Source organism: Xiphophorus couchianus, chromosome 20, assembly GCF_001444195.1.
Source record: "Xiphophorus couchianus chromosome 20, X_couchianus-1.0, whole genome shotgun sequence".
NCBI lineage: Eukaryota > Metazoa > Chordata > Actinopteri > Cyprinodontiformes > Poeciliidae > Xiphophorus > Xiphophorus couchianus.
In genome coordinates this window covers 11854398-11878345 of record NC_040247.1, presented here as the reverse complement: position 1 = coordinate 11878345, position 23948 = coordinate 11854398, and the positions used below count along the sequence as shown (strand labels likewise).

At 36.1% G+C, this 23948-nt stretch overlaps 1 protein-coding gene across 3 annotated transcripts in view; it reads right to left on the bottom strand.

Annotated features, from left to right (window-relative positions):
• atg7 (ATG7 autophagy related 7 homolog (S. cerevisiae)) overlaps positions 1–23948 on the bottom strand; it is a 72357-nt gene that overhangs the window by 39418 nt on the left and 8991 nt on the right. For all 3 annotated transcript variants that reach the window (XM_028001717.1, XM_028001716.1, XM_028001719.1), the window contains exons 9-17: positions 21745–21866; positions 20761–20851; positions 19869–20013; positions 18774–18932; positions 14462–14656; positions 12161–12406; positions 10398–10513; positions 6310–6385; positions 3329–3409 (exon numbers count right to left, since the gene is read on the bottom strand). In XM_028001717.1, the coding sequence (XP_027857518.1) occupies positions 3329–3409; positions 6310–6385; positions 10398–10513; positions 12161–12406; positions 14462–14656; positions 18774–18932; positions 19869–20013; positions 20761–20851; positions 21745–21866 (1231 nt within the window). The remainder of the gene's footprint in view (positions 1–3328; positions 3410–6309; positions 6386–10397; positions 10514–12160; positions 12407–14461; positions 14657–18773; positions 18933–19868; positions 20014–20760; positions 20852–21744; positions 21867–23948) is intronic.

The window sequence follows — 23948 nt, the reverse complement described above, 5'->3', positions numbered from 1 at the left end:
AGCCAGACACACCACTCACAATACACAGTGATGTTCCCCTCATTCACCTTTTCAACCTCTCTTTTCTTTCCTCCATCTTCCATTTCTTTGATTCTCCACTTCCACAGATGGACCCTGCTATTTGAGACTTCAACAGCAGAAACCAACTTTATTAAAATGTCGCTGATGAAGCCACAGATAAGCACACAGATTTCCTTTGATGATTTAGCGATCAAGTCATTCTGCCCTTAAACATTACCTTTAATATCTATGTGAAAGAATGCACAATAAAAAGGGATTTAACATCTTCGGGCAAAAACAGTTAAGCACAAAGTTAGGGACTCAGAAGGACCAACAAATTTGATACATCTGCAACGGGTGGTTTGTGAATTTATTCCCAAGGGGTTGTTTCTACACAAAACAGCACAATATATATATGGTATATATATGATATATATGGTGGATTCACAAGAAGAGTGATAGTATTACAAGCAGCTCGTAGAGTATCTGCAACAAGTCATAAAAGTAAGTAAATATCTATAACAATGACAGTACTTTGTAGATGCATTAAAGATTATTAGCCAGAACTCAGTGTTTGATCATCATATTTCTTATTTTCTTCCATGCAACTGCCCGGTAGGTGGGGTGAACTCCACATGGTGAAGTATACGTTCCAACACTGCACGGCTATCACATCTGTACACCCGCATGCCAGACAAACACAAAATATAATTTGAATGGAAGATATTGAATTTTCTGCTGTGCTAGATTATTCATGTTCCAGCATGTTTTTATGTCGGGAATCATCTGCTTTGTCATAGACAGGAAGCTGCCAAGTTTGAGTTGATTTATGATCTCATTTGTCCTGTTCTTGTTAAAGGAATGGTGTTAGTACTCTTCAGTAGCCGCAAATAATTAAGAACTTAATGGTCTATCCAAATACATAAGGCATTATAATTAATGCTGACTATAAAAGCACAAGAAAGTTTCTCGAATAATTTTATAAAGGAAGGTAATACTTAACCTTAGCCAAGAGTCATAACTGATAATAATCAAAAGTACAACCCTGAATCTTAATAGCCAAATAAGACCAAGTGACTCGTGTCTTCATATTAATAATGTAAATCTGAATTAGTGGTAGTATTCAATTAACATTTTCTATCAAGTTAATTGCCATTATTAAAAATGGCAACTAATGTCTATAGTTAATTAATTGCAACTAATCACATTTTAATCAAAAAAACAAATATTGACACAAAAAGCAATATTTTCAATTTAAAAAAGCATTTTTGCTGCTTTTATTGCATAAATAAGATATACGAGCTCAACAACAACATCTACTCTCTTATTCACGTTATTCAACGATAAGATTGGTACAAAGTGCTGTAACACCTATTCAGCTTTCAAGTGTTTCAGGAATCCTGGATCATTCACGTAACTTCTTTGAAAATATATTTCTTTTGAAATGTGAACAGTGAGTGATCATATTAGCGTTGAAGAAAAGAAAAACATTTTTCCTAAAAATATTTTTCTTAGAAGAGAGACACATTCTCAATTATACCAGGAAGTAGGACAAGTATTTTGAATACTTTCAGCAAACGTGTCTAAAGGTTTTAGTAGAGATCTGAAGTCGACTTCTTTGATGGTGCATCGGAAAGTCAAAGATTCAATATAGAGCTCAACTTACATTGGTATTTTCAAGGCTTTTTTTTTTTTTACTATAAGTCATAGTTCAAGTGTAGGAATTTTACAAAGAAAAATGCAAATCATTGTGCAGAATAAAGCTTCCCATTAATAGTGGTGGCACATTTTGTTGTGTCCAAATACCAGTAGTAAGAGATGTCTGGCATGGTTTTAGACAATGCCACGTCAGCTGAGATTTACTCTTTGGCGTGTAGTTTTATTGGCTTCCAGCCCCACAAGAGTTAGAAAACACACACATACACACCCCCACACACAAACAGAATGAAAAGCCCCAACTCTACAGGAACCGCTCCAGCCCAGACAGAGGCTGAATTGTTTTGTTTCCATAGTGACCTGGCAGCACACAGCTGACTGCAGCAGAAATACACACACAAATCCAGAGTGAAGACAAAGACCAACACACACACTCTCACCAACGCCATTAAAGGGAGCACACCGATATATGGACACAGGGGCACACAAAAGAGAGGAGAGATATGGGGGAGGAAGAGCAGGAAGCGAGGAAAAGGGGAAGAAGGAGAAGTGAAACTGGAGTAGGCTGAAAAGAAAAGAGTGAAAGGCAGATAAGCAAATGCAAAACAGAGAGGCTGAAGATGTGTGGGTGGGATTAAAACATATTTACTTAAAAACCTTTATCCCCGCCTTACCAAAAGATCTGTCCTGTCTTACTTATGTCCATTATTCTATGCCTATAGTTTCTACCCAAAACCTATCAGACCATCTGAGTAGCTCCGTGCAGACCAAATAATCTCATCAGTCACACACCTGACACCTTAAGATAGGCTGGAACGCCATCCTTTTTTTTTTTTTTTTCACTAAGCGTAGGTGGAGAAAAGTTTTGGAGCTGAAGCGAGCCAACTCCCTGCCCCCCTCCATCTCTTAGTTTCTCTCTGTCTTCACATGAAAGTGATAGATCTGGGGCTTTATGACCTCTTTATCGACACAAAGAGCGCATTGAAATTGGGGGAGAGAAAGAGGCAAACCAGCCCTCTACTCATCACAACACCCTTTTTCAGTACTACATTTCCTCTGCTTGTAACAACCTCACCACCACCACCCATCACTCTCTCCAGACTTTTTTTCTAAATTGTCCCCGTCTCTAAATTGTCCATTCCTCTTGCAAAACTCTCACACGTTTTTACACCTAACCACACAGACCAATGGTAAAACAGTAAAAAGCACAAAGAGTAAATTTTCCCACCCCTATTTGGCAGATTTAGACTATCTGTAGTCTGCTACAACCCATCTACACACATTCACTCCTACACACTCACCCATACACACACACAGCAGTGTTGGGAGCGTACGACACTTTCTGACATCAGTGAGCAACTGCTGCCTGATTGTTACCAGATGGTTTTACCAGCTTTCTGTGTGCGTCTCTTTAGTATTCCTCAAGGAACAACATTTCAACACAGCTACACTGACTTAACAATGTGGAAATGGGAGAGCTGGGAATCCCCTCCAATTTTTGCTACGACTGCAATTTGTGTTTCAAAACATTGTTGTCCCATAGTAACAGAATGTGACCTGATAAAAATATCAGGATCTTTGCATCTACAATTCTTTTTTTTTTCTACATTAAGCCACGTTTAACAACCTTACAATTTGAGCTACAGAAAAAAGAACCAACAGTGCCACTTACAACGGGTGAGCAGGCAGTGCATTTGTCGAAGGCCAGGCTGGCAGGCAGCACGTTGTCAAACCTGGACAGAAAGCCTCGGATCTGTAGAATAGGGGAAAAAAAAAAAACACAAAGCCAATCAATCTAACTAAATAAGGCACTTGGAATAAATGAGAGAAAAATTAAGTTTTTGATGATAAGCCAAGAAAATAAATGTTCGAATCTGGGAATCTCCTTTCTGACAATTAAAATAAAACACAATGTAATGTAGTGAAAACAGACTTGATATAAAAACTTTGAGAACGTGTTTTTTGTGTTTCACAGCAAGGAAGAGAGCTCCCTCTGCTGTTGGAAAGATAAGTAGCAGCAATCTTTATAGTGTACTATTTTCTATAAGCTTTTTTCCACCTAATTGGTATCTTTTTTACACTGCAAAGCATAGCAGCTTCCAATCAGAGATCCTCTTTCAAAATTAAATGTAAATAACAAAAATGAGAAGAGATTAAATACTTTTATTATTAATAATTAAAACCAATACCTTCTGCGCTGTAAATCGACTCGTTTAATTGAGTTGGCAGAGAAAGCGCAAGGAGCCTTTGCCAGATGTATGAAAAGCCAATTTCAAACAAATACAACCAGTCAGGGAAAATGTCAAAATCATAATTACTTTGGTCTCTATTGAAATTAAAGTTTTCTTAATGTGATTAATTGATAAGTTTTGAAAAAAATATACATTTATAGCAATCAAAGAACAAAAAACGAGACAATTCAAATGGAGTGTGCACAACAGTTAGTAAATTTTTTTTTTTTTTTGCTCTATACATTATATACATTTTTGTGATAAATTGGTGCAAAAAATTATTTGAATTAGAAATTAGATCATTAATAAATAATTTTGTTATTTTGTTAACTTTTCTCTACTATGAGCTTGGCTGGAGACTGCAGCTCTAAGGAGGAGCTTTAGTTAAATAGGTGGCGCTATTTCAAGGTAAATACAACTGTGGGCTAAAAATAACACAATGGATGTGGAACAGTGATTTGCAGGAAGTTCATTTGTACATAGCTCAAAGAGCATAAATTGAACGCTTTGGAGCAGTCTAGTCAAAGTTCATATTTAAATACAAATGAAGTGCTGCTGCATGACTTTACCCCTCAAATCTGGCTGCAATAAAATAGTTCTGGAGATTAGGCCAAAATTAATATATATATTATATTATATTATAATATATGTATATTAAATCCTTACTTATGCTCTTTAGATATTAGTGATTGTAAATGGTGACGTTCAATTATTGCCAATATATCAAGACTGCCATTGGAAAGGCTTTTCTCTCCTAAAAGAACAGTATCATTCAGACTTATAACATTGCACATTTGAAAAAAATAAAAATAAAAATAAAATAAGACAAGACAAAATGAGTTCTGTGGCATTTTTGAAAACAATTTGAAGACATGAGCACAAAGACTCATGTCTTCAAATTTGGCAGTGAAGGTGTGATGGTTTGGGCTCATTTTACAGTACAGTTACATAAAATACTGAATCACAGTCAGGATGCAACATTTGGTTAACTAATACATTTTATTTATTCTGGAAAGAATACTAGGCATGGCAAATGGCATATTTTATCAAGTCTCATTTGAATTTAGTAAATTTTTAACCATGATCTAACTTTAATTGGTCACATTGATAGATACTTGAGATTTTCATTAAAAATCAAGTAATGTTAATAAAAATAATGCTCTGTTTTTTTTGCACATTTCAGGACACAAAAGGACACGTTACAACACAAAAAAATCTATCTATTCATGAATATACTGAAAAACAATTTTATAGAAAAAAAAGGAAACAAAGCAAGAGCTTACAAAAAAAGCCTAATGGGAACAGATGAGCTTTCAGTTGTGATTTGAAAGTAGGGAGAGTAAATTTTGTGAATGTCTGAAGGTTTCAGAGTTGGGGAGCAGAGTGAAAAAAGGTTCTGGTCCCTGCAGTGCGAAGCCTAAGTAGCTTTAGATAAGGTGCCGAAGGCTGTACATCATAGTAAAATGTCTTTCACTGTCAGTAAACGGGCTTCCACGTCTTAATCATTATGGCTTTGAGGCACAAGGAGTCAGCTCATTAACGATCTTGAGTTGTGTTTGATCTTTCTATTTATAACATTTTAACTAACCATTGAAATGACCCAACATAAAGTCGTGTCCATTGTGAGGAACGAAGGATGTTAAAATATAATGAGGGCCGACAAATGTGAATGTGCTAATGAGTACCACACTGAAACATGTTGCTTTAATTAAGATGTTATATTAAGAGAAAAATGCTGTTTCAACTGAACAGAGCATGTTTCACCACCATTCAGTCTCTCACTTCATTCAGTGGAGATTAAAGCTTTTTCATTTGAAAACATAAGATAATTACTTCTTATTTTAAACATACTGATATATGTATGCCATTCATACAGGTCAAAAATTCAAACATATAAATTATTTATGAAATGAAGTCTGTTTAAATTTTTTATTGAGTATTTTTGGCTTCTTCAACAACATCTATACACATACGTACATATCAGGTGTGCCTATTTCATATTCATTTATTCAGCTGTTTGAACCTGTATTTCAAAGTCACATACAGATTAATATGACTTTGAAATACATTGCCTAACTTCATTGATTTTATAATCAAGAACAAAAGTTTGTGTCACTATTGGGTTTTTTTTGTTTTCCCTCCAGGGGGTCTTTTGTGGGCTCTAGTGTCCCTTATATGAAAGTAGGCTGACAGGAAAGGGGGAATTATTATTTCTGTGCATTTTTGTGGTTTCCATTTGCATGCCACTTTGCTGCTGGATTTACCCACACATGGACACATAAAAGATTATTTTATTATATTATTCCTCTTTTATATCCTGTCTAATCAAGGATTTTATACATGTATCCATCCTGTTCAAAGCAGAGTTCTCTCGTCCTCGTAATAAAGTGGATGAGTGTGCGTGGGTTTGTGTGTCTCTAACCTGATGAGGCACAAGACCAAGAGACGTGGGAGGTTCGTTCATTCTGTCGTCACTGCTGCTGGCCACTGCGTAGCCCCTAAAAATAGAAAATACCCTCAGTAAGTTTATGTGTTTTCATAAATCTTAAACATTCCCTGAAATAAAACTTAAAAACACACAAAAAGCTCTGAATTACAGAAAATCATTGAGCTCAGAAACTCCAATGGCTGTGAAAGAAAATTATAAAAATATAGAAGCATCCTGAATGCATTGTTGAATTCACAAAACCATTGCCTAAATTGTGAGTTTAATCCATTCAAATTCAACTTCAAATATTTTAATGACAGTCCAAAAGTAAAGCAATACAATAAGTGAGGGGATTTCAAAGAAATAAATTAAAAATAGTAATATTTGTGACAGATCTTTGAGACAAATTTCAAACAACTACTTTCAGGGTTATGTTTTTTTTTTAAATTTTTTACAAAGAAAGTCATATCCAGTGACCAAACATTTTTGTTTTCATATTTACAAACCTCTAAATACACTGAACTTTTGAAAAGGCAAAGCAAACCTCTATGTGTCAGTTGTCCATGAAGATGAGCTACGAGCTGCAAGTAGGGTGCACTGTATAATACATCAATCAGAAATTTATATACACTAAGTTAACTTTATTAAAATTTGGTAAGTCTCAGATGATGACACCATTACTCTGTAAGTATTTGATTGGTTAATTCACAGAATTTTAGTTAAATGGAGGCCCACTCATGGCTGTATCAGGCAACACCACAAACACACTGCTTCGTTGTGTGACATTATAAATCAGCGAGAACTCAGGAGGAGAACTGTGAACCTCCACAAGACTGGTTGATCTTAAGGTGCAATTTCAAGTTGTGCAAATCAAAATCCAGAACAAAAGCAAAACAGATTGTCAAGATGCTGTCAGATGGTGTTAAAAGAGTGTCACTCTACAAAGTGACAAAAAACTTGCACTGGAAGCCCACTCAGCAAGGAAGAAGCTTTTACTCAGAAAGCAACATAGAAAGAAAGCTTGATTACAATTTCAAAATGCACTGCAGTAAAAAGAGATACATTTTTGGAGACATGTCCTTATATTCTGATGAAAGTAAACTTGAAGGGCTTGAAGCTTACAAGTCTAAGAACATCATCTCAAGAGTCCCTTCTCCATTGTCAAGTCTCTAGCCGGTTAATATCGGTTAATATCGGCCCGGTTCTAGCCAAGATGGGTGTGTTTCTATTGGCGTTGTGTTCCTCACTTAAGTTTGGCGTGAACGTAGGCAGGAACAATGTGGGGGAAGAGGGGAAGCGTCTGAGTGTCGTGAATGTGCAAAGAGCAGCGGGCGACGCTCTGGTGATCTTATTTTATGCATGTACTGTTGGGCAATCAGTTTCTTTAAAATCTCTTAGTCTATTTGTTCATTGTGGGTTTGCCTGTCCAGTAGACTATGTATGCATTCTTCCACCACAACTGATAAAAACCAACACCTATGGTCTAGTTGCAGATATAAAGATGTTGCTGTTGAAGTAAATCAACAATGCTATCTGCTGACAATCATATGACTTGTGAGCAATACCCAGAGTTTGACTTGTACCACCCTAAAGGGGGTTCTAAAAACCACCCAGTATCTCCAAATATAGACATATCTGGCCAGGCTGATTGGGGAGGAAACAAGATACGCCCGCGGAGAAGGAGCTGTGAAGTATGGAACGGCAAACTCATTTTGTGATTTTTTTTTTGCTTTGATAGGGACTGGTGTACTTTACAAAATAGAAGGGATCATAAAAGAAGAGAATTTTGTGGACTAAAAGAAAAATCTACCGGTACTATATAAACTGTATGTTTACTTTGAAAAATGCAAGAAAAACACTCTAAAAGTAAGGTTATGTTCCTTTTCAGTCAATGTATGTAAACATCTGGTTTTAACTGTATGGGTGTTCCTTGTTCAGCCCAACATGCTTTTCCAATGTAGCTTTTTACACTTTTGAGATGTTGGCCAAATACAAAGAAACATGTAATTCAAACTTGGCATGAATACAAAAAGACACTGAGCTCATTTGTGCTTTCAGATCTCAAATGCAGACAGAAGGAACACTTGAGCTTTTGTATGAGCTCCATGACTACGAGTAAACCTAACCAGTTTGAAAAAACTTTTCTTCATGTGAACAACAATTATCAACATTTCACATTTCACACTGAGTTGACAGTGGTTTTACAAAGTCAATGTCTGTCAAACTGCTTGAATATCTACGTGCCAATTATGTGCGTCTCGGAACTGAGAAATAAATATGCGCTATTGGGGACTTCTGGGGATAAAAGTACAATATGAGCGGGTTAAAAAGCAACAAAAAGAACATGCATTGAGTGCCAACTTAAAAGAAGTAGATTTAGTAGATTCAGACCTCTTTAGTAAAAACACACACTTGCACAACTCTATTCTTTTACAGAGACACACCGGTCCACATGACTACACACTCAATAGGCAGGAAAACATCTCCTTCAACATTTTGAAAAAAACATGAACTAGGTGCAGAAAATATCAAGCGACCACAGATCACAAAGAGAACGTAAGAGTTCACTGAACCTTGGTGTCAAAAGGGGGGAAAAAAACTAAAACAGTAGTGACACAAATGCCTGCAGCACCGTAAAACATCAGCTGTAGCGCTCCTCCATCAATAAGACAACGTGATCAATGTTCACTGCAAATTCAAATGACTGCTGGTGCTAAGGGCTGCTTATTAAGGCAGTAATCTGTACAATTCCTTGAAAAGTGAGTCATTCACTTCACATTCAGATGTAAAGGATATTAGAAGCAAAAGTACAGATTGTTATTTCTCTGTATTATGGTGCTTAGTGACAAGATGGAGCACTATTTGAAGAAAAATGAATCCCTCAAATGGGAGGAATGGGATGCAAACCAACCAACCAACCAACCATTTTCTGTTCACCCTTGTCCCTAATGGGGTCGGGAGGGTTGCTGGTGCCCATCTCCAGCTACGTTCCGGGCGAGAGGCGGGGTACACCCTGGACAGGTCGCCAGTCTGTCGCAGGGGATGCAAACCCTCAAGTGAAATTACTGATTTGATTCATGAATAAAAACAAGAGTAGCCATCTGGGAGCTTCCCAAAGGACAGTTCGGTTAGAGGGTGATCGGCTGCTTGATGACAGAATATCAGGACATCAGGGACCTGCACTACAAAGCAGGTTTAATGGCTTACTGAGGAGAAGCTTCGGATGCTGTAGATTTTCTGTATCACAAAGCTGGAGCATAAACTATTTCATATATACATCACTGTAGATATGTTAACAGCAGGTCAGACTTTAATATAAGACAAAAACCATAAAAAACATAAACATATTGAACACTTGATTTACAAAGAATTGAGAGATATTTACCAAAAGCCTTAAACAAAATCAAATAACTCAAAAAAAAAAGTAACCTGATGAAGATTATTAGCCAATGTTTATTCTTCTTTGAAGTGTAAATCTGAACCACAGCAGATTTATTTCTGATTTATGCAAACCAGGGCACAATAATCTGAAACACACAAAACTGATTTCTCTAACCACGAACATCAAGTCAAATTCTTAGAATTTTTTTGTTTAATCAAAGCATTAAAAATGAGAACTGCCATGGGGCGACTGTAGCTCAGTGGAGAGAGTTGGCATTTTGCAATCAGACGATTTTGGGCTGGAGTTTAGTTTCTCCCTGTCACATGTTGATCTGCCCCTGAGAAAAAGACTTAATCCCAAGTCACATACCAATCTGTGTACCAGTGTATGAACGCGTGCACATTAGAAAGTGCAAGTAGGTGAATGTGGCATAGTGTAAAGCGCTTCAACTGCATTAACCATATTTTTTTCTATCCATAAACCAACACTATTATGATTTGATATGTTTTATTAGTTCAGAAAACACATATAAAGTCATATGCACAATTAATTAAATGGAGATAATCAATAATTTAAATTCTAGAATTGACTGATCAGTTGTTTCGTGCACTGGCTGATGCTATGGGTATTTTTTAACAAAAATATTTCCATTAGAGAATCGAGAGTGACCAGTCACTCAGAATAATGTTTGAACACGTACCCTTCACTGTGCTGTAGGATGGACACCATCAGCTCCACAGCCAAAGCTCCAGCAATCATGGCAAGGCCTGGTCTGCTGACGGTGCACTGCTGATCCAAGGTCCGATCCCTGGTCGACTATTCACAAAACATAAAGAACAAAAACACTAACTTGATCATTTTAAATAAAGCCTGACACATTCAGTGAAAGTAAAGAATAAAAGCACCAGTCCAAATGGCTTTTGAGTAGAAGAAAATCTCCTTTGCATGACACTTATGTATGAAAGCACTGAGGGCAAATTCAGGATCACAAGCTGTTGAGACTCACTGGCAAGCATAGTTGCATTTCCATCTCAGTAGGCTTTTATTGATGCAACCATGTTTTTATAAACAGCACTATCAGCTTGTCCCTCTCATTGACTGCAGGGTCATCTCTCCAGTCAATAGATGGAAAGATGAGCCATTAGTGTCTACAAAAATTGCACTTTATCAAGTAGTAATTGTGCTATAAACGCCGGGGATCAGCAATAGATGGAAAGGAAAACTTGCTAGAGTCCAGAGGCTTGTTTCATTTCCTTATGAAGGCTGATTGGTGTCACTGTAATGAGATATTTGTAACAACAGCCAGAAGAATAAAAGCGACTTGTATCAGCAATACATTATTAATTTTTTTTCCTATTCATTCCCCAAAACTGAAACTCTTCTACATGTAAATTTCAGTGAAAGCAGCCCGTTGGCTCTAGTTCTGATGATAATATTACTATAATCTGTGACTGAGGGGCGATATTTGTAGAAGCCAAAGAAGAATAAAGCAGGTTTCTAGAAAATGGCTTTAGCCTTTCATAACTGATGAACGCAGCTCAAACAATAGTCACGTGAAAAGGTAATGTGAGAGGGTAAAAAAAAGACAAAAGGGTGAAAGCAAAGGCTGTCAGAGGACAAAAGCAGGATGTGGGTGATGGAAAAAGTAAGATTTTTCTGAAGTATATAGGTTGAGTTAGGTCCACTTTATGTCAGAACGTCAGGAATAAATGTGTGATTTTTCTTTAAAGCAAGTGGGGACAATTAGAAGGACAAAAAGAAACTCTTATAAGAAAATGCAAAAAATAATCAGCACTGAAATTGGAGTGGATCAGTTTGGTTTAAAAATATTCAATCTGTCTTTTCTAACTCCAGCAGATTTATAATAGAGAGTTGTAAGAATAAATAATTATAAATAATTCTCCTAAGTATGTTGCTGCTGGAGTACAGGGAGTTATCAGAACGACTGCAATTGTGTTATTTATAACACATGAATACACTTTGATCTACATCATTTCACCAGAGCTCTGGCTGTTGGTTTAGGGTTAATGTCCTGCTGGAAGACGAACCTCCATCCAAGTTTTAAGGTTTATGCAGCTTCTAAAAGGCTTTCCTCTGGATTTTCCCTGGAATTATGTAATCTTCCTATAAAACCTGACCACCTCTCCTGGTGGTGATCCAAGAAAACCACAACCAGTTCATGGTGCTGTGATCGACATACTGTACTGTGTGATGGTGTTTGCATGTTCAGGATGAAGCATGTAGGCCAAACAATATTAGCAATACTGTTTGGCCTATATGCCACTTTGGCTGTGTTGGTCTATTGCATAGAACCCTGACTAAATACATTGATGTTTGTGGTTATCACATGACAACATGTGAAAAGGTGCTAGACGTGTGACCAGTTTTCCAAGACTCCATTTGCACTGCTGCAGAATGTGTGTTTCATGAGGTGGTTGTATGGATGTTAAGAGCTTTTCTCACATCTCCTGGAGCAACAACATCATTGCAGAAGTAGCAGCCCAACTTGTGCCCTGGGATGTTGGAGAACAGAGAGGATCCTGGGACACTGGGCGCAGCTCCGGCCGGAGTGGAAGATGATGAGGAAGCAGAGGAACAGGAAGTAGAGGAGTCTGTAGCCGCGGAAACACTTTGACTGACGGGAGGTTTCTTTAGACCGTGTCGCATTACAACGAACGTGTCGAAGCCTAAAGCAGCATTCACCACGAGCTGAGGAGAGAAAGATGATGACATGGTTATTAAGAAGTCTTTTTTTCATTAAACACAAGAACATTTTACACAAATATTGTATATTAGAATTTAAAAATATAGATTAAAAGAAGCTTTTTCTTATTTATTGAAAATCTTGTAAAAGTCAGGAAAGCATTTGAAAGAGGGTTAGTTGTGGTGTTTTTATTCTTTGACTTATATATTGTCCAAGTTGGTAAAAAAAACATTGCTATTGATGACTTATCCAATTTCTGGCCTGTGTGAAAATTCAGTGCCTCATTTGATTTGAAGATGACTGTACTTCTGAGGACAGACAAGCACAATCTAGTTCTGTACAGGCATAATAATAATAAAAAAAAACATTTGATGACCTGATAGGTCACTAACAGATGATTCTTAGGAGTGATGAGGGCAGCCAAACAGAATCAACATTAGAAAAGCAATGCATGACATGGTCTTTGGCTTTGTATCATTTGTATATACAGTTTCTAAGATATTTATTTAATAGTAGGAAAAATGTCCATTTTCTGCTTCAACCTGTGGTGCGTGGCAAAAATCAGATCCTTTATTCATCAGAACAATGCAGCTGACAGAGGACATCCTTTATTTTTACTATGACTGCCCATCAATCTGCAGTCTTTGCATTTTAAATGTCCTTCTGTTTTCACTCCTGTGTAATAATAGTTCATAATGTCTTGGCTGAAGCTACGCAGTAAGAAAAAAACAGATCAACTGTGTAAAAAGACATTGAAATGAATGTTTATATTCAGTAATTTTCAATCTGCAAATGTTTCAGTTTAAACCGACACAAATTAAAAATTGAAGGCAACCAAAATAACTCTGATATAGTTGATATAGTGGCCTCTAAGTTTAAGAAAGTCGGCTCTGTCAACTCTAAAACTTTGCTTACTTCCAAATAATACCAAAATTAATACAAGGATGGTGGTGTGCATGGAATCAGTGACTTAGGACTCTTCTTCACCTCATTTGTTTACTTCTCTAACTTCAACTGTCAGTCTGTTAATGATTAACTTCAAGAATTTATCATTGTGAATGCTTTCTGCGTCTGTGCTCTCTTATTTGTCTACAATGATCTGGTTTTTAGTGTCATCTAAAACACCAACTCTACAGAAGAAGAGCATATTAGTTAACTTAGTTAACAAAAGCAATGCTTTATAATGTGCACTGCCTATAATAACAAGAGCTGAATAAAAAAAGCAGCCTCATCTCACAAAAGGCCCAGCGACTGCTCAGCTGAGCCATCCATTAAAAAAACTAATCAGCAAAGTAAACACTTCACTGTGCACCAAAATAGGAGGAGTAACACAAGTTCCTGACTTTATGCTCAATAGAACTGATTTATTATAATAAATAATAAGAAAAAGGAATAGTATGAGTCACACTTCAGTGTTAAGTAAGTAAAAGCAGAGTATTGACCGTCGCAGCAACAATTTCCTTTGTTCTTCTAAGATCTCTATCTATCTGCAAGTAATGGTCACAAACCCTGATCAATTACTGCATAACGTGAATATAGAAGTGCTGCAACCAAACCAGGCAAGTACAATGTTGCATTTAGCGCAAATTTGCTTACAATAGGTTTATTGTCAATCCAAGGTAAATCACATAGGCTTTCACACGATGTAATTTTCACAACATGTTCACAACATGTGGTGTTTTATATTTTAAGAGCCATTGCTGACAAAAAGCCAGTGTAAATTCTTGTAGTAAAAAGCTTTCTGTAGTGTCTAAAATGAAAAACCCTTCGTCAGACCTTTGTGCTGTAAACAGCTGTTTCCTGTGACAACAGTGGTGGAAGAGAGCCGCCCATCAAATGTACAATACGCACTAATGAGTTAAAAGTGGCCAAAAAGCCTCAGAAAGCATTATGATAATTTGCTCAGTGTACTCCACTGCAGGTGTACACTTTGACAATGCGTGTTATTATGTCAGTCGTTGTTCGTATGTAAAATGAAATGGAGCTTTAATTGCTCCTGAGCTTCAACCCGAAGCCACTGGTGTGAGTTCATTTCACATGCTGCACTGTTCCTTTCTTACCTTTCTCTTGCTGGCAGCTATAACAGTGGGCAGCCAGCGGCTCTCCCTTGTGTCCATGAGCAAAAACACCACATCGTGTTCTGAAATGAGCTTCTCCAGCTGCACCACATCTTTCTGGGCCTGGGAAAGCGTAGCCTGAGAGAAATTCACTGGGTGGCCAGGCATTGGGATGCTCATATTGTAGCCCTCAGCGCTCTGTAAGAGGAAATGAAAGTGGAGACAATCGTATTAAGCCTTGGATGAAATGACTGCATGTATAAACAGAGGACAAGTATGTGATAGCCAACATTAGAGAGTGAGTGGTCAGTGGAGATGAACAGTGAAATCATAATTAGTGGCCTTGTTAGGTTTGGACATCCAAGCTGAAGTGAAGACTCCTTATAGCATGTCTACATGTAAATGCAATAGTCATGTCTTTGGCAAAGCAAGGCAAGTGTAGGAAGTTTTATTTCTATGGCATATTTCAGTAACAAGTGCTTTAAATGATGAAAACATAAAACAATAAAATTAAAAAGGGGTGCATTGCAGTGAAATAATAAGAAAAGTAAAGAAACGTTAGTCTATGGACTAAAATTAAAGTTTTAGTCCATAAAACGTAAAGCTCATATTAACTGAGCCTGATGCTAAAACCCAAAGAAAATGGATTTTAGCCTTGATTAAGAGGAACTCATTGTTTCAGCACTTTTGCTGTTTTTTGGAAGTATGTTCCAAATTACAGGAGCATAAAAGTTGAATAAGGAAGGAGACTCAAACTGCCACCATCAGGGCTTTAGGTACAACCCAGGAACCACAGAGGTTCAAGTTTCTCATAAACTGGAAATTACTAGAACACCAGTATCACCATCCACAGCGGACCCAGATTTATAATTTAACTGATCAACAATAAGTCAACCAAGAAAAGGATTCTTATCTGAACCAAAGATCTTCAACTGCGCTGGGATTATTTGGTAATCCTGCAGCACAAAATTGGCATTGCTGGGTTATATAATCTCATCTTTCAATTTAATATTTTTATTTCATATTTCTTAAATGCTCCAAATATTTCACAAGCAATGTCTTCTGTTGCTGTGATTCCTCCTTCTTGCCACAGTGGCTGCAGATATTTTTGCACCCATTTTTCAAACGTGCTAGTTATAAACGCCAAAACAGCACTCACAATGTGGTTCCAGCTTAATAAATTGCATTATGGGTTGTAAGTTAATACATTTGCAAGTGCTCCTCCCAGTTTTGAACTTCCTGATTTTCATGAAGGCACTAGACTGCACCTGTTATTTTGCTGATGTAATCCTGTTTGTGTGTTGTTTGCAGATCATGTTTGCTAAGAAGTTTGCACCTGAACATGCAAATCGTTTAAAAATCAGGTCATGTAGATTAAAAGAAAATCACAATAAATTACATCAAACATGTATTTAATTCTTTATCATTGTCACTGTAGTTTTATGTTGTATAATCAATCCACCTGAGAAAAAAAAGCATCTCAACAAAATAACTACAAGCCCAAATGACATTGACACCAAATATGACTGAATGTAAACATCTGACTGCATTTGTAAAAAGAAAAACCAAGAACTGTAGGAATAATGGGCAAAAATAACTGAGGGGAAAAGTGCTTCACTCAACAGCTACCTTTCAGATTTAATTTTTTCATGTGGAAAAAAGTCAGTGCAAGTAGTTTGGCAAATTAGAGCACTCCTTAAAGCTTCAATAGTACCACCTACTGCTGTACTTTCAGCCCCCAGTGAACCCTTTTATTGCAATTCTCCCTGAGTCTGTTTTTCAGACGTCTTCTGAGGCTTTGGCTTTTTTATAGTTTGATTGAAACAAAAAGTTAAAAGTAGTTCCTATCAAAAGTCAAACAAGGTTAGTCAATTTAGCCCAACTTTTTCCTTTTTTTATTATTGAAAATGTTTTCTTTTTCCAACACATAGAGCATAACGCTATATTTTCGACAACCCCCAGGACACAGGAAACTGTTTTTGCTTTTGATTACATGGTTTATCAAACAGACTACATATTTCCAAATTAAGAAATATTGTATGAAAAAACCTAAGTCATACTAAAAATATTCATAAAACCACTTATTGTTCTTTAACCATATTATATTCCATATATTTATCGTTGTTATTTTAGACATGAAGATAGCACTGTGTTGCTGCAATCAAGAGCAATGCTTCTAATTGTTTATTCTAGGTTTGTGATTTATTAAAATAAACACCTAAAACATTTCAACACTGACATAACCTACAAACAAAATTATAAAATAAAAATATAAAAATCTGATTATTATTTTGAGGACTTTTAGCCACTTCTGAAAGTTATGATAAAAAAAATCAAAACCGTTAAAAAAAAATTTAATATCATATTGCAATGGGTATAGAAATGGTAATTATTATTCCAGAGAATGTAAATGTTGATTTAAATAAGCCTTGTTATCTATTTTTTCTTGCTCATACATTTCTCCAAAATGTTTAGAAAAAAGCCACATCATTGAGTGTTAGATTGTGCAAGTCAACAGTTTTGACTAGAAATAAAATCCCACAGAGAAAAGCCAAGTCACTGCTTGTTCATTCTGAACACTGAATTACTTTGTCTGGATTTGTCACCATGAAAGAATTGGAAATGTCAAGAGTAATTTCAAATGAAAAACAGAAAAGGGCAAGGATAAGGTGAGATATTTTAATAAGAGGAGCAGCTTTTACTGAATCAGTAGATTTCACAAGCTTCTCTTAGCATACTTCAAGAGTGGGAGCTGCTAACAAAGTGTTACATTTACATTTAACTTTGACGTAAGTGTTGCTAAGCAGTCGGGTGGTGAGTTCACACTGTACAGATAGTAATCACATTCCAATAACTCCAATACATATCACCAGCCTGCAGCCAAGAGAGAAAATTAAATTTCAGTGTGGAAAACGCTTATAGCGAAGACTTTATGAGGACCCAATATTACAAGATTTCTCAATCAACCAAACCACAAAATATTGGCAATTCCACCAGCTATTATGACATTTTTTGACCATGGTCAAAATATAAAACCTGCTGCTCCCTTCGACACCAAGACCTTTTCTGATCCAGATTTTCTCACTTCAATTACTGGAGTTCTGTGCCTTCAGCACCTGATGCTCCATATTTGTAGAAAAACAACCCGATGAAAAAAAAAGAAAAGGAAAGAAGAAACCCTTAATAATAAGGGAACACATGGATTCAGCTGCTGTGCCTGAAAACGAGCAGAATTTTGTGCTTCCTATTCTTTTTCTCAGAAGAAGAAGAGAAAAAGAAAATTAAAAAAGGACGGAGACAGAGGCTTGGAAATAAACATGATGGGGCAACACCTGCTTGCGTGTGCATTTTACAAAGCGCATCACAGGTGACATTATTATCTCAGACCACTGTATCTCATTACCGGGAGAAACAATTGCACAGTCGTGACTGCAATACAAACGAGGTGTAGGTCAGAGTTTAGCGTAATTTCAGACAATCTGCACACGGATGACGAGACATTCAAATTTGGGAAGATTAAAAACTCAAAGATGATTTTACTCAAAACACTGAGTCTGAATTCACAAAATTAAGAGAATAACAACATTCTTATGTAAACAGATTTTCAAAGTTTTGCTTAATAATGACAGTGTCTAATATCAGAAAAAACACAGTTAATGCTGTTATATAATTGACCTACATGTGGTGTTTTTGGCTTGTATGCATTAAATTATTTCAGCCACGTGTCAGAAGAACACACAAGAATATTTTTGAGGCCAGATAATATATATTACATAATAACAGACAATGGGGCATTAGCCGCTTCATAAGGACCACAATTTACAATCACCAAACTTGTAAAATACAAACAGGTGTACAGAGATAATTAAAAATGATAAATATGCATATGGTCCACGCAATTCCAAGAGGCTTAATAATGAGTGAGCTCTATCGCACCCAATCTGAGCCAGTCTTTGAGTTATTGGCTGCCTTTTCATTTGCTAATCCAACCAAAATATCTCCCTCAGTGGAGCCAGTCATTAATTACTAAAGTAATGAAACCGGTCCATTAATATGCAGATAAAACAGCTTCTCATTTTCTCCTCATTTTGGACACTTTAGATATAATCATTCAACAAGGGAGAAATTTAAATTACTATACTATCCAATAATTTGCTCTATGCAACAGAGTATTTTGTAGAACGAGCCTAAAAAAAGACTCATAATTACTAAAATTACGAGATGACAAATATTTCCATTTGTTTAAAGATTTTACAAACGCTGACCTTGTATAGCAGGTTATAACCCAAACATGAATCTTTACTGTTTGACTCACCACACCCGGAAAGATTTTTGTAAGACGGTCAACAGCTGCTATAGCTTTTGATTTCCCTCCTCCGAGGCAGTCTTCGAACTCATAAAGTGGCTGTCGAACCGGATTGGAGTACGAGATCTTGGCGTTGTCAACAAAGGTGATGTGTCGGACTCCCCAGCCCTAGAGAAGGACAGAGACACACAGTTCATCCTTTAACTACATCAGAAAACAGGACTTTCTGTCAGGCTTCAGTGAACGTTAGACGTGCAGAACATTCTCACATTAAAATAGAATTTTGCTAACTTTTTTGCACCATACCAAGCTCTGTTTGTGTTGACAACAGAGATGAGAAGACTCTGAGTTAACTACAGTCAATAGTTAAACAGCAAGGTGTTTAAAGTGAAGTCATAAGAGGAAGCTATTTAAAGGGAACTTTCTATCACACGTTGAGAAATGTCTGGTTCATTCAGCAAGAGAGAGCAAAACTTTCAGCAAATATCACCAAGGCACGCCAGATGGAGTACAGAAAGGTTGCTGTTTATAGCCGTGTGTACTTTCAACCTCTGACATGAAATAATCTGAATTTGGAAGTTCTGTAATCTGTCATTTGATTTTATTCTGAATTTTTTTTAAATACAAATCAGATGTGGATCACCAGCAAGAGACAAATCACTTCCAGTGTTCAATGATTTTATATAAATTTTTATACAATTATAATTCTATTATTTAGTAGCATAAATAACTTAATTATGTTCTGTTCAGATTGTGCTCAGTTCAAATAATGAATTAGCTGCATGCGAGATGGGGGTCGGGTAGAAACAAAAATAGAAAATTAAATAGACGTCACTCAAGTCCTTCATCAATGCTTGTTTGTATCTTACAACAAAATGTTGCATTATTATTTCAAACTAGTCCTTGGTAAAAGGAGACCATGCAAAAAGGTTGTGTTCACTGTCTGTTTTACCAAATAAATGGGGAATAAGGAGTGTATTGATAAGCATGTTTCTATTTGTGTTAGAGTTAGAGAAAGAAGTAGAGTGTGTACTCTACGTATGTTCATTTGGATTATTTTATCTTTGCCAAATAATGGATCAATCTTTCATCCTTCCGTCTTACCATGAGGGTCCTGGCAACATTGCAGCCCAGAGTCCCAGCACCAAGAAGGAGACACTTTGTGTTGACCACTTTGTCCAAGTCCAAAGAAGGAACCAGCCTCCATCTCATTAATTTAAGGTTCAGGTCCACTGATGACTCTGCAAGTCTGCAGGAAGCAGAATGAAAAAAACAAATGCCTTCAGTTTCTGATTACACCTGAAATTATTCAACTTCCCACTGTGAATTAGCTTTATTTGCAAAATTAAAAATCATTCAGGTGTTTGCAATAAACCAATCATAGAAGAACACTTTGAAAAGTTGAACAGAATCAATATTGCAAACATTTTATGCACATTAAACACTATATCCTACTTTCAGTCACTGCAAGGGACCCAAAATTTTTCAACCCCAGAGAAAAAAATATTCATACAAGCATATGTTTAGAAATATAATATGTGGGCTCAGGGACTCTTGGTGAAGAGTTTCATCAAGTCCGTTATTATGGGAATATATGGTAATACACCTAACTCAAGAATATTAATGAACTGGAGGCCTTTCCCCAAGATTACGGAGGAACGATGTCAGAAGCTGGAATCTGACTATGAATCACATTTTTAGTGGGTCATAATAATAGTACTGAAGAATGGTTGTCAGGAAGAAGATTGACTTTGAAACAGCAGTTATTAAAAGGGACAATTTGTGTTTAATTTGATACAATCACCTGTAATATTAGCCATGTTTAGCTGACTGTGAGTTTGATTTGATCAGAATAGAATAGAAATATATTTTATTGTTCTTCAGTGGGAAAATTCAGATGTTTCAACAATTAAATGGGTCACAAAGACACGCATTAAGATAAGTTTGTTCTCAGCTTTTTGTACAATAGACAGTACCAGTTTTCCGAAGGTTTTACCTTTTAGGATCCATGCATTCACTCAGGTTGACCATCCGTGGTCCCATTGCTCCCTTCGGATTTTTCTCCCATCCAACACTTTTAAGACACACTAAGATAATAATAAGCAAAAATTTTTAAAACAAATTTAGCCAAATATTGCAATCAATTTTCATAATCAATGAAAATTCTGCATTAAAATTCATCTTAGGACTTTTAACATTGAAGACTGACTTATTCTATTAAACTGTTGGACACTAAAAGGCAACGATGTGGTAATTTGTTGGTATCTGCAGTCCCCTTCATTATACTTAGTGCAACATTACTCCTTATTTACTGCAGTGGTTGCTGTGGTACTATGTGCTGTAGTGTAAAATAAGCAAATAGATTGATTGAAATGGGAAGCAGTGAAATTACTTAATCTTTATCTTCAATCAGCTTTCTTGAATATAATTACAGCAATGTATGTGACTTTTTTATTCTTTATTTTATGATCTATATGACAGCAATGCCTATTCTCATGCATATTTAAAAAATCAGAACAAGGTGGATTGGTTAGCTTTTCAAAACGCCACCAAATATGCAGACGTACTCAGAACAGTTACATTTATTTTGGTTGCTTGAACACATTCACAGTGATTTAATTAAAAGCTGTGATGTGCCGAATGGAAAAAGGTGAGAGAAACAAAGACGCCTCATTGAAACTTAACATAAACCTTTTCCAGATCACAGAGCAACTCCTCTTTCAATGCCACCATTACCATTTAAATTGTTTTCACTCCTAATTCGGCAGACAAAAGGATAACAGAAACACTTTTGAGATTAGATTGAAATGAGTAGTCTCTCAGAGGAATGAGAAATAAAACTCGGACTGCATCAGCAGCAAAGAGACAAATTCACACTTGGCATGGGCAGAGTTATGCTTAAAAAAAAAACAAGTGCATTTGTGAAGATGTAAAGACATGTGAGAAGACAAATAGAGGTGGGCAAAGATATCAGCATTACCTGAGTTATTGGGAAGCTCAGGTAGCTTGACTTGGAAGAGGACACTGTGCTGGATGGAGCGGTTTCCCTGCAGAGTTTGGTCTCTGAAACACAGCACTTCCACCAGGTCCAGTTTAGAGCCCCTGACACACAGAAGAACATCACTCATTCATTAAAGAGATAAATAAAAGTTAACCCTTATTGCCTCTCTCATTATTGGTGTAAAACCAACACAGACCCTGCACTACTTTTTATGAAGTAGTCCAAAATTTCTTGGATTGCTCAGTAAAAACCAAACAGGCAAATACTAGAGACATCGTGGCTACTTCTTAACAATTAATCAAATACTCAGTTTTTGTCTGACAGTGTAGTAATGCAGAGGGATGTTTTGATAAGATAATAACTCCCTCTGACTGCATGGAAACTACAACTAGGTTTTTACATGATGAGGCTAAGCTCGATGGGAATTCCTGCTTTAAGCAATAAAAAAAACTTTTTCAAACAAAAGATTAATGCTAAAAAACTAAACCAAACAATTAAAAAAAAGCAAATGTTGACAGTAAATCACATCTCAGAAGTTTCCAGAGAATCTTCTTTTACTGATCTGAACAAATCTGCAGTTTTGTTAAAGATATTCTCATGTGACATTGGAACATAGAAAAAGGCTCAGTAAGTGTGTTAGATTAAATATTATTAATTCTCATTAGGAAAGATTTGATACCTGCTCATGTAGTAGCGTCAATGTAGTGTCTAAAACAAGATAATGTTATGTAATGTTATGTTTTATTTGAATTATCCATATACTTCAAAGTACAGACTTTAAAGACAAAATAAAGATGGCATTTTTAAATTTATTTTTACTTTACATTTTATTTAATAAATTATTATGTTAGAGTAGTTTCTTGGTTGAAGTGCTGCTACAGTAAGTGATCTTAACCACAAGATATATATGTGCAATCTACATTTTAAATGATCAGGATATTTATGTCACATTTAAATGTAATTTAAGTAGTACTTCTTATGTCATATTTGCATCCATTTTAAAAACAAGTTTTATAGTTTTCTGAAAAACCCATCAACATTTTAAAGTAGTTACATGTAACCTAAATGATTGATTCATACGATATAGTTATTTATATAAAAAAATATATTAATATGATTTTTTAAATTAGCATTATCTCTATATATCTGCCCATTTGTAAGTTCATATTCTTTTTCTTTGCCGTCATTATATCCACAGTTTCAACCACCGAAAGCTTTTAAATTAATTGATACAGGGATGTGCTTTAGGTTCTCTCTAAAAGCAAATCTCCGTTGAACCCAGAAGTTTACATACACAGAATAAAAAAATACAAACACATTTTTCCCCCACTGACTGAAGATGAAATAAGACCAAACTTCTTCATTTCAGGTCAGTAAGAATGACCAAAATTATGTTTATTTGCTAAATGGTCTTCATGATCTTAGGGCATCCACAGCTCATTAACTATTAACTTTACAGTAGGTATTAAAATCAGCAGTTTTACTTGTTGCCGTTTTTGGATTTTTATGCCATTACCAGTTTGTTATAATTCAAGTTGGTAAACTGCAATTATGATTTGAATTGACTCGTTTCCACTTGTGTTTAAAAGCTCTAAGAAAGATAAATAAAGCAGAGTTTAAACTGATTTGGTCAGACAAACTGAATATCACTTTATCCTCCTTTTCTTCCCTGAAATATTCCATTCTAATACAAACACTGGTATCACTTTAAGTTTTGGATCCAGGTTTATAAAAATGACTCGCATTTCAATGTTTCTCTACAATGTCATGGATGATTGACAGAAGAACAGAAAATGAATCATCTTAAGCAGAAATAGAAACGTTCAAGCATTATAACATTACTGGGACCTTTGTAGGTCAGCCACCTGTGACTACTGATAGTCGGGTACAACTAATTCATCTCGGCCACCTGTGAAACAGATTTCAGCAGCCTCACAAAACTGGTGCCAACACCTTCAGAAGGACATCTGTGACTGGAGGAGGGCAGCATTTAAAATACTGCTTTTATTCTACAGAGGAGGGAAACCAAATACAAAATGCTCAATGCTTTAAAAATGTTTTGCACATACTGTTTGCAAATTTTTGTGCCTGATGTTCTCCTCAACACAGTAACATCTGAAGATAATGAGTGATTTTCTGTTGCACAGCTGCATATAGTAAAACACAAAAAGTTAAAGTGGAAT